General features: G+C 42.0%; 1 protein-coding gene across 1 annotated transcript in view; it reads right to left on the reverse strand.

Annotated features, from left to right (window-relative positions):
• The window catches only part of wu:fb13g09 (multidrug resistance-associated protein 5), a 41,824-nt gene that overhangs the window by 12,588 nt on the left and 17,392 nt on the right, over positions 1–11,844 (reverse strand). The window contains exons 8-20 of the mRNA XM_019870031.1: positions 11,346–11,494; positions 11,038–11,145; positions 9,354–9,707; positions 7,946–8,017; positions 7,739–7,863; positions 7,593–7,665; positions 7,254–7,457; positions 6,977–7,102; positions 6,589–6,697; positions 6,314–6,498; positions 2,953–3,099; positions 1,659–1,788; positions 744–897 (exon numbers count right to left, since the gene is read on the reverse strand). Coding sequence (XP_019725590.1) covers positions 744–897; positions 1,659–1,788; positions 2,953–3,099; positions 6,314–6,498; positions 6,589–6,697; positions 6,977–7,102; positions 7,254–7,457; positions 7,593–7,665; positions 7,739–7,863; positions 7,946–8,017; positions 9,354–9,707; positions 11,038–11,145; positions 11,346–11,494 — 1,936 coding nt within the window. The remainder of the gene's footprint in view (positions 1–743; positions 898–1,658; positions 1,789–2,952; positions 3,100–6,313; positions 6,499–6,588; positions 6,698–6,976; positions 7,103–7,253; positions 7,458–7,592; positions 7,666–7,738; positions 7,864–7,945; positions 8,018–9,353; positions 9,708–11,037; positions 11,146–11,345; positions 11,495–11,844) is intronic.

Consider the following 11,844-nt stretch of genomic DNA (forward strand, 5'->3'; position numbering starts at 1 on the left):
TGTGTGTGTGTGTGTGTGTGTGTGTGTGTGTGCGTGTGTGTGCGTGTGTGTGCGTGTGCGCGATGTGGCTCTTTGCAGTAACACAGTAAAAAAAAATTGGCTCCTAGTCTCTGACTGGTTGGCCACCCCTGCTCTAAAGTGTCCCTAGGTGTGAGTGTGATTGCGAGTAGTTGTTCGTCTAAGCGTGCCCTGTTATCGGCTGACAACTGGTTCGGAGTTTACCTCGCCTACTGCCTGAAGACAGCTGGGATAGGCTCCAGCACCCCCTGCGACCCTTGTGAGGATAAGCGGATCGGAAAATGGATGGATGGATGGATTTTGTAACAGATAAATTTTGTTTTCTGAATTGCCTTTGACTGAACTGAGCACAACAACAGAATCCGTTTTATCACATTAAAAACCCTTGAATCTTTCGAAAGACATCGGTGCGCTCTTGATCAAACTCGACTGCACAATTTGTGCACAGCTGCAGAAAAGGAGAAGCGCCTGTACCGCCTTAAATCATTTACAACAGAGAGGAAGCTGTGAAAAAGGAAACCAGTTACTGATAGCAGTTGGCACGCTCACAAAGATAACAATGCACTTACTGCACATTTACTCCCTCCGAGAGAACTCGTGCATGGAAGCTCTCTGCATTATCTAATCCATAATCATGAGATAATACTCTCGCCAATTTTACAAGCCTTTAACGGTGTCAAACTAAAAACATCAGCACAAGAGAAATGAGAATGAGTCTGACTGACCTGGAGACACGGTTGACCAGGCAAAGGAACGGTCCCAGGGGCAGGATGGAGATGAGGAACCAGGGAAAGACGATACCGACCATTGCCAAGCAAAAGAGCACCAGAGTGAGGTTCTGTAGCAGCATTTCAGCTTGCATGGTCAGACGCACATCCACTTTGAAGAGAAAACAAACGGCGTAAGACATCCAGCAGAAGTTACAAAGTCGAACGCCTTGAAGCTCATAAAATTAGGAACAATTTGGCGGGGGGAAAAAGCCTTAATTGAACAGATTTGGTCCTAAAGTTGTTTGTGACAGCAGCATATCACACAAGCTACAATCATCACTCAAACTATCATGACTGACATATTGTGGGTTCAGGTTCTTTTTTTTTTTTTCTTCTTAATTGTTGTAGGACAGTTACTTAACTACATGTCACTGTAAATGTGAACATTGTCAATTATTTGAATATAACTTTCTGCTTGTTAGAACAAATTGTAATCCATTACAGGTGGCATAAATAGAGAAAAGGAGTTCATCGCTTCATCAAACCAAACTTCAGTAATCAAAAACTGCCAGAAGCCTCAACTGATGCCTCCCTAAAAAGGTTTACAATTGCCTGTAGATGTGATAAGATGGTGTCAAAACATAACTTTATTAAAACGGCCAAAGGCCTGCCAAAATAAAGCTCCTTTCATCACTTCAGCATGGGCACTTTGCACCAAATACCACAAGATGGAACCAAAGTATGACTTATATTTTAAACACGGCTCTGCAAAAAAGACAAATAGTTGAGTTTCAAAAAAACTCAATTTGTGACAAGCCATTTGCAAAAATGTGAATTGCAAATATGTGGATGACTATTTGCTCTTCCTATTAAGGGCAGGCCAAGATATATAGTTAACATGTATCGGACATGATAAGACTCCAAACTCACCCTCATCCATGTCCCTGGAGAATCTGGTCAAGATGCGGCCGAGAGGTGTCGTGTCAAAAAATCGCATGGGGCTACGGAGGAGTCGGTGGAACAGCTTGTCGTGGAGCACGGAGGCCGCCTTCACTGTGCACTGTCAACATTAACACGGGCGTTAGGAAACCATGAGAGGCGATACGTGGAAGCACACAGCTTAAAGAAACATATGGACCTGGTCGCGGCTTGGGTTAACACTCAGTTTGTCACATTTAACACACACGGCATGGCTACATAAAGATTTCTGCTTCTCATGGTCGCAGTTATGTGTGTGTGTGTGTGTGTGTGTGTGTGTGTGTGTGTGTGTGTGTGTGTGTGTGTGTGTGTGTGTGTGTGTGTGTGTGTGTGTGTGTGTGTGCGTGTTACTCTGCTGTCAAATCCTCATCTGTAATGACTTACTCTGACGCTGACATAAAGACTTTTAAATCAGAAGACATTTCACCGTTTGAGCAGAAATTACATGGGGCAGTGGAGAACAGATTAATTCTATTAATAGGGTACTCAAAACTAGCAAGGTTGTCAATGCAGCTCGGGGTGGGGAAGGAATAAAAAAATAAAACACATGAACACTCTGACAAATGAGAAATTTCAAGTGGCGTACATTAACACAGTGACTTAACCTCTTGTAACGCGGCGCCAGGACAGGTTAGCTGGTAAAATAGGAAGCATAAACGAAGGTGCACCCACTGCATATCTGTGACAGCCATTCTGAAGCTGTGAAAAATGACTGAGAATCAGAATAAGATTGTTGCGTTATATTGGAAGGTGACTATTTTTCAATGGTTCAGTTGAGGAGCTGTTGTCCTTCTCCCATACTCACTTAAAGTTAATGTTTGTTTCGTGTTATTTCTTCATAATGAATGGCGTTTTCACTTACGATATTTTTATATTGTACTGTATTTAGCAACCATTTCGCAACCACACACCATGAACAATTTTCGGAATTCCTGAACGTTTCCAGTTACAAACGGGATCACGGAACCAATTAAGTTCGTAACCATGGGTATCATTGTTTACATAGATTTTTTTTTTTTTTTTTTTTTTAGCTTCCCCTTTCTTGGTATGAATTTGTCAGTGTTATTAATTTGTCTTCATTGATTGCCTGTTGAAGACGTGCTGTTGTCTGAGATCAACTGAGGCACTCGGGTTCCAATGGGAACACCCAGTTTAGTTTCTTGCCCTTTTAAAGGGCTAAGGCTTGTTGGCTGTGGTTGGGGATCAGAGTGTGAAGCCTGTGAGGTAAGCACCATGGGGCTCTTACCTTTATAAACACCAGGCCTCGTATAGTCTTGAGGAACAAAGCGGCGCCCATGGAGATGATGTAAATGGTGGAATAGAACTGAATGTGAGGGTTCAACCTCATGCTCTCCTTCGCCATTGTCTCATTCACTGAGATTAATGAAGCGTTCTGGGGGGGAGGCATATGGAGAAAGAAATTAATATGGTTGAATAAATTACAAAAGAAAAAAAAAACATTTTTTTGGGTCCCATGTTGTGAAAATCCTCCCTAATTACTGGAGAAAAACACACTGGGGAAAAACATACAAAAAAAAAACAAAAAAACAAAAAAACATCACAATCACTCATCGCTGCATTGCTTTCATTGTGGGCGCATTTCTCAAAAGCCGCCATCTGCTTCTCAGCACATCTGCTTATTTGCCGCTTGCGCTTGTTTTTAATTATGCTTACTGTTGTGGAGTTATTTTATTTTACTTTTCGAAATCACACACTTTCAGAATAATAGGGCTCAGGGGGCTATATCGGTTTACTGACCCAACAGCGATGTTTTTATTTTGCTTGCAAAATGGATTTTGATTGTTGAAGGACTAAAGGACACCTTTTTCACCAGCAAAAATGATAAATTTCCTGTTATTCACCAATGTTAAACACACATTTGTGACTTCAAGGATGAATTACAACTTCCTATAATCAGACTGCTGCAACAAATCTCAGTTTAAGGCCTCCCCAACTGGTTCAGAAGGCGGTTGCTTGAGGGGTGACGAGAACAAGGCAGAGCCTAACCGGTTCTGCGGCTAGTTTTCATGAGTGGCTGACCGTCTGCTACAAGTTTTATGACAATTTCCAATTTGAATAGCAGGTGATTCTCATTGCACTCCCGTTTCTGATGAAAAAGGTAATCAAAAAATGCCTTTGTCATAACACAAACTTTCACAGAAAAAAATTCCAGAACATCCAGCTCGCTTCTGACAGGCCATACCATTTATTACCATATCATTATATACATAATATGCAGTACTGCCTTGAGATGCTAGTTTTTATTAGTTCTGTGACCACGCTCGTAACATTGTGTTTAACCATTTAAATGAATGTAAATGCCAGTCCAAATGACGAAAAACATTTTGTAATGTGTTTTTAATGAGAAAAATTGCACTCACTACAAATAAGGTTGTCGCTTTCTCCTGCAATGCATATTGTGCTTCTCATTCTGTTAAGTGTAAGTGTGTGTGTGTGTGTGTGTGTGTGTGTGTGTGTGTGTGTGTGTGTGTGTGTTGAGAAAACAGAGGTCTGTGAAGGGTATGTCACAAAGAATGCGTGTCGACACCGGCGTGAAATTCATTCGCTTTGCGAGAATGAAAGTGGTCCATTTACATGCCCTATTCTTTTCTTTGAACCACTCAAACCATTGTTGGTCTGAATGTGAACAGTGTATCGCCATACAGCGGCGAAGCGTTTTGCTGAATAACTTAATAACAATGTCAAAGAGCAGTTAACAGGACAATTACCTTTGCAGTACAATGGCTGACTGGCGATTCCGCATTCTTTAAGTGACGTCACTCGACGGAGATTGCCGAATCAAAGCATTTTGTTTTTTTTTAGCGCGTTGCTATGGGTCTAATTATGGGTTGCGTTAAAAAAACAAACGTAAGTCCATTGATCCATTCATTTTCTGATCCGCTTTATCCTCACAAGTGGTGGAGCCTATCCCAGCTGTCTTCGGGCAGTAAGCGGTGCACACCCTGAACCGGTTGCCAGCCAATCGCAGGGCACACAGAGACAAACAATCATCCGCGCTCACACTCACACCTAGGGACAATTTTGAGTGTTCAATCAGCCTGCCATGCATGGTTTTGGAATGTGGGAGAAAACCCACGCAGGCATGGGGAGAACATGCAAACTCTACACAGGAGGCCAGAGCTGGAATAGAACCCGGTACCTCTGCACTGGGAGGTCGACGTGCTAACCACTTGACACTGGGCTGCCCCACGAACAAAAGTACCGTATTTTCCGCACTAACAGGCGCACTGGATTATGAGGCGCACCTTCAATGAATGGCTATTTTGTAATTTTTTTCATACATTGGACGCATCGCATTATAAGGCGCAATCTACAATGCCTCCACTAGATGGTGCTACGCTCCTTCCATTCAACTCGAGAGGCGTCCGTTCAACTCGAAAACGTAAATTAACTAATGAAAAACGTAAATTAACTATTACTGTACTTAAATGAAACTACGAAATTGAAAATAATGCATCAAAACAGAAAATCAAGCGAGTAAATCACAAAATAAATTCTATATCCCCCCTACAGAATTTATTTAGTGATTTCCTTGCTTGATTTTCTTCGTAGTTTCATTGAAGTAATCATTAATTTACATTTTTCGGAGGCGGCCATGAACGCCTCTCAAGTGGAACGGAAGAAGAAAAGGCACGGAGACGGACAAAGACGTACAGTACCTGTATTTGTTGAGACTGAAAACCATGAATAAAGTCTGCGTTTAAAAAAAAAAAAAAAAACCACAGCTCTCCTTTTTTCAACAAATACAGGTGCGTCTTTGTCCGTCTCCATGCCTTCTCTTGTTCCGTTCAACTCAAGAAGCGTACATGACCGCCTCCGAAAAATGCATTGGCATTTCCTTGATCATAGTCCAACAGAACGATCAGATGTCAGTAGTAGTTATTTATTCCTTTGTTGTGTATTCACAAATGATGAAATCACAATATAAATTCTGTAGGGGGGCGGGCTCTAGAATTTATTTTGTGATATCCTCGCTTGCTTTTCAGTTTTGATGAATTATTTACAATTTTCGTCGTTTCATTGAAGTAATCGTTAGTTTACGTTTTTCGGAAGCGGTCTTGAACGCCTCTCGAGTCGAACTGAAGAAGAGAATGCACGGCGACAAAGACATACCTGCATTCGTTGAGACTGTTTTAAAAAAACAACACCACAGCTCTCCTTTTTTTGGGGCCGCAACAAAAACTTATTTAATAAAGCAGCAACACAGTTCATTGAACCAACAGCAACTTATCACATTGTAAGCATGTCTCCAGCAAGGAGCCATTTTGGAGTCGACATATTACCGTAATGACCATACACAAGGCGCACCGGATTTTAAGGCGCGCTGTGAGCTTTTAAGAAAATCGAAGACTTTTCAGTGCGCCTTATAGTGCGGAAAATACGGTATGTTAAAAATAGTTTTAGTATTACTCAAAAGATGGTTGGCAAAGTTTACTTCGCACTTTACCTTTAATTTCTTGCTCCTTTCCTCTTTGTATTGTTGAAATAAATTAGTCACGGTAGTGAAACTTGACAGCTGTGCCATGTTAATTGTGGTGCAATTAAAAAAAAAAAAAATTAATACAAGATCAAAGATTGAGGCTCACCCCGCTGCCCTGCCTAATCCAGTGACTCAGCCACCAGTTGCTGAAGGCGATGCTGCCCGTGGTGCTCAGGAAGAAGAGGACGTTGAGAATAAAAATCACCGGACCTCCTGCTGCTCTGATGTAGGCGGCGTACACGGCCCAAGCGACAGCGCCAGCACCCTTCTCTTCAGCTTTCATCAGTTGTTCTGAAATTTATTTATTTTTTTATTTTTTAAAACTGGTACCTGACACATCACACATAAGATTGTGAGCTTTCAAGTGTACAAGTCTTTCACCTTTTTTGCTCGGTGGCTTTTGGTAGACGTTGCTTATTTCCTCAACATGGCAAACCTTTACGGCAGTTGCGTTGTGGTGTTTGTTTTTGAAATTCTCTCTCACCAGAGCCTATGTAAATAAGAACAGAGGAAGAAATAAGGCGAGTGACAACTAACTGTACATGGCAGCTGAGACAAAAACACCCTTCGGCTGGTTTGACAGGATCTTTCGAAGGCCTCCAGTAAATCAATGGAGCCGTAAATAAGGAAAGGCATGCTTTGTATAAACATTTCCAAGCTACTGGGTCTTTCTTTCTTGGGATGTGAATTATTCAGCTTGTAGTGTGATTTTGGAACAGGAATGAAGGTGCCTTTTTGAAAATAATCTTTTTGATGCCCCTGGCCTTACCTCCTGTTGCATACTGCTGAACAGAGCAGCATAGTCACGCTCCTTAGCCATTAGCTGAGCGTGAGTGCCGTGCTCGGCTATCTGCCCGTCTTTCATGAGGATAATATCATCGCATTCTGGCAGGTACTGAAAAAAGGCAAAATGCAAATGTAGCATTGATTTGGATGATTAAAGTCATCCCGAAGGTAAAACTGCAACAAAGTACCATATGCCACCACTCTGTCATTTAATTAAATTTGGTTTGGAAGCATTCCAATGGAGGTTGCCTCTTGCTCACCTGCAGCTGGTGGGTAACAAAGAGCACCGTCTTTCCTTTAGCCGCTGCCTGTATTGCCTTTTTGAAGATGTGAGAGCCCACGCACGCGTCTACTGCGCTGAGAGGGTCATCTAGGAGGAGTATAGGACGCTCGCTGTAAAGCGCCCGGGCCAGGCTCACTCTCTGACGCTGGCCCCCGCTCAGGTTCGCTCCTCTCTCTCCAATCTGCAAAGAAAGAAAATGCAGTCCTTTGATGCAGTTAAGACTCAATTTCGAACAGGAACTGCTACTTCTGAGTTTGGGGGCATTTAAATTTGCAGAAAAAAAAAAACAGTAAAAATAATAACAACACTCTAATACCTCTGTCATGTCTCCATAAGGCAGCTCTGCGAGATCTGGGAGAAGACAGCAGGCCTCCAAAACAGTATTATATCTAAAGATGAATCAACAGTGTTCAATTTGTGATGACTTTGACTGCTACTGGTACTTACATCACCATAACTTACTTGTTTTGCTCAAACTCCTTCCCAAAAAGGATGTTCTCTTTCAAGGAGTCATTGAGGATCCAAGCTTGCTGGGACACAAAAGCAAAGCCTCCGCTGGCTGCGACGTTGCCTTCTAAAAGAGTCATCTGTGATGCATGCAGCAGGTCATTACGTTAAAAGATTGAAGGACCACTTGTATTTGATACAATTCCAGCATTCAGCTCTTACTTGTCCCAGTAGTGCTGTGAGAAGAGAACTCTTCCCACTTCCAACACCACCGCAGATCCCAACCAGTGAACCCTAGACAGACAACAAAGAATAACATTGGCGACTAAAACCTTTGATATCACAGCTCTCAAACTCAAGGCCACGGGCCAAATCCAGCTCTCCATGTCATTTAATGTGGCCCAAAAATACTCAATTATTCTAAAAATGACAATCGTCTAATGTAGAGGTGATTATGTACCGCATTTTCAGCACGATTAAGGCACTTCGCAGAATAAGGCACACCTTCAATGAATGGCCCATTTTAAACTGTTTTCATTTATAGGACGCGCCTCGTTGTAAGGCACATAGACTCCAAGCAACATTAGTGGCTTCGGTTGCATTATGCATCCACTAGATGGAGCTACGCGAAAGAGAATACAATATATAAGGGACTACAGCTTTGTTTATATGTAGCATTCACAACAGCTACTGCTGTAACAAAGCGCTTAACAGAACATTTAAAATATTACTTCCAAGAAATCAGAATATTGATCCATATATAAGGCGCATCGGAAAACTGAATGCTTTAAGTGCACCTTATAGTGTGGAAAATACGGTCATACGATATGGTGATTATTAGGGTTTCCACGTAACCTTATTAGGTAAGGGACAAGAAGTGCAACTGCCACACGCCCGGTCTATACACAGTGTAGCTCAACTTCTGGCTAGTGGACGTCATTACTAGTGTTATGCATCTGGCATACAGCCCACACAAAAAAAAAAAAAAAAAAAAAAGTGGTACACACTCAGGCATTTAATTGAAATGTAATTGTGACTTAGAATTTGACTCCTCACAATCATCAAAACATTATAAATGAAGATAAGCCTACTTCCCTCAGACAGCTGGCTCCAGCACCCCCGCGACCCTTGTGAGGATAAGCGGATCGGAAAAAAATGGATACATACAAAGTTCTGAAGTCAATGAATACTTGTTTTTAGTAATTGTGGATTAACTATCAAAAAATAAATAAATATATATATATATTTTTTTTTTTTTAATCACCCAGCCCTAGTAGAAACACATTTCAGCAGCCGCTCTTGAGGCCTTAGGATAGACTCGAGCCAAAGTAATAACAAAAGCCATATTTAATGTTTTAACAGTACACTTATTTCCAATGTTCAAAATGTTGCTCTTTACTAATTAGACCAACTATTGATGTTGCGCTTTCCTGAAAAGAAAAGAATTGAAGAACAGTTTTCCCTTCATGTACAAAATGTGAAAAAAAAACATGAATTGAACGTTTTTAAAGTGACTTTCGGCAGACCGTTACACGCCTAGGGATAGAGTGCTTTCAACGTTACAACTGGCCCATGGTAAAAACAGGTTTGCGACTAAATTAAGACATCTCTTGGGATGTGGTTCTCATACCCTCTTAACACGTAGGTCAATACGGTGCAGCGTCTTGTGCAGTGGAGGCCGGATGCTTTTCGTGGAGGAGATTGTACTCTGCGGACTCTCCTGCTCCATGTTGGTGAGGAGACTCTGGGCGTTGGGGTTCTCCTTGTGGTCTTTGCTGTCCTCGGTGGAGATATACAGGCTAAGCCTCTCCCGGCGCAGCAAACGTTTCATTCCCCCACACTGCTTCTTGGGGGGCGGGTTAGGCTTGGTGGCTGGCGTTCGAGCCTTCTCCCAGGCCAGTGTGGCGTCTTGGAATTCCACCGCATTGCGAGGGTCTTGCAATTTGATCAACACGGCTTGTCGGGAGTCCATCGTGAAAAGCCTCTGTGGAGACAGCAGAGCTTAGATGACTAAATATCCATGTGTAGGGAAATGTCCTTCATTAATCACCTGGCTAATAAAGACAATTAAAAATGATTCTGAGTAGGTTGAGGCAGAATCACCAGGGGATTGATTTACTAAGATCCCAAATTGCGGGAGTTAAATTGCGCATTGACTCTAACACAGGCTCTGAAAATTTTTTTCTCCAAGCAAGTGCCATCTAAAAAAATGCTTTACAGGTTTTAATCTGTAATGTATTTTAAATATTTTTGTTAGTCACTCTAACATTATACAGTTTGCACTTTAACACTGCTAAAATATAGGGAAAAAAACAACTTCAGTAATGATTTAATCAAAATGCATTAAAAATGTAAACTAAATAGTAAACACTTCTAAATGCTTGATTGAAAATGTTTTATACTTAAATGTGAATTAAATACAACTGAATTGTTCTTCACAAACATTATACATTATCCAGTTTGAATAATTAGAGATTTTTTCTGTACCACTAAAGACAGCGTTGCGTACCACTAGTGTTACTGTGCTCATCACTTTAAAAGATGCCCACATAAGATCATCGTCAATCAGCTGAATAGAGAACGCATTTTTGACCTGATAGGTCCCCAGACTTTCAATCATTTTAGCGATATTTACTCACGTTGCCTCATAAGGTTATCATCTTATGGTTAGCAACGCGGTTCACCAGTTACTAATGAAAGTATACAACATTTTACTGTGATTCTTTGTTAATTACATCCATCCATTTTCTAAAGTGTTCGCCCTCATTAAAGTGGCCAGTGAGCTGGAGCCCATCCTTGAGAAGTACACTCAGGACTGGTTGCCAGCCAACCAGAGGGAACAGATCGAGAAAAAGTCAACCCTTCAAATTCACATTCACACCCATGGACAATTAAACCTAACTTGCAGAATTTGGGAATGTGGGAGGAAGCACCGTGAGAAAGATGTTACAAGGGAAGAGGAGATTCAAACCCTGAACCTCAACACTGCGAGGCCAATGTGCTAAACTATCCCGGATTGAAGGATTACATTTCAGCGTCCGCAGTCACCCTGCTTACTTTCCACTCTATTTTCAACGGAACAGGCACACTGTGAGTTCATCACGCAACTGCACAAACAGAATACCCTTTTGGGGCTTTTGCTTACTTAGCTCTTGCTGGCTGTGTGAAAATATGTGCCACTAACATGTGACTTTTACTAAATATTTGTAACACAGGTGGGGGTGTGGATTGGTCTGAAGTGCTATCAGCATCAACAGGGGATATCATGGAGGATGGTTACACACCAAGTGGGCACCACTACTGAGTTAATTCACCTGGAATCTCTTCACTGCCACAGCGCCCTCTGAGAGGGACCTGACAGCCAGGGGTGTGACCTTCAGGGCGAAGGTCATGGAGTTGAAAACGGCAACCACAGTGAATGCCTATGCGTGGAAAAATCAGAGTTATTCTATTGATGTTCTGCTGAGGCAAGGTCATGTCATCAGTAACACAGTGACTGACTCTGGCATTAGCTCTCGTTCTATTGTGCATGTGTGTCTAATGTGGGTCCCCACAAGTGACGGTATGAGAATCATTAATATGAAGTTGAAAAGGAAGCTGAAAGTTCTTTTTGTGCAAATACCTCTGCTGCAGTAAGGTCATAACCCAGGGCCATGTGCAGGGTGAACGTGCACACGCTGGCTATCACCACAACGATAGGCGCAACGCCCACTGTGAGACTCTGGATGAGACCAGCTCGTTCCAGTATTCCCCTCTCCTCTAACCTCACCTCTGTTGACGAGACAGAAAGGGAACATTAAGGCTTTCAACCCATGCATCCATTTTCTATACTTTTCATCCTAATCAGGGTCGTGGGGAGCTGGAGCCTGTCTCAGCTGGCTTTCGGCTCAAGGCTGGCTGTATAGAAACACTCGTGAATAACTGAAAACTGAAACGGAACGTAAGTTTCCAGCACTGAAGTCAGGTGAGTACACTGACAGTGTAGTCACTGTCAGTGAGCAAGGCAACTACAAATTGTAAGGCTACATTGTTCATAGTTGTCCAAATAACATTCAGCAATATCCCAAAATCAATTATAGCACCCTTTTCACCCTACCTTATTTTATATATATATATATATA

Source organism: Hippocampus comes, unplaced genomic scaffold (genome assembly GCF_001891065.2).
Source record: "Hippocampus comes isolate QL1 unplaced genomic scaffold, H_comes_QL1_v1.1 scaffold9, whole genome shotgun sequence".
Classification (NCBI taxonomy): domain Eukaryota; kingdom Metazoa; phylum Chordata; class Actinopteri; order Syngnathiformes; family Syngnathidae; genus Hippocampus; species Hippocampus comes.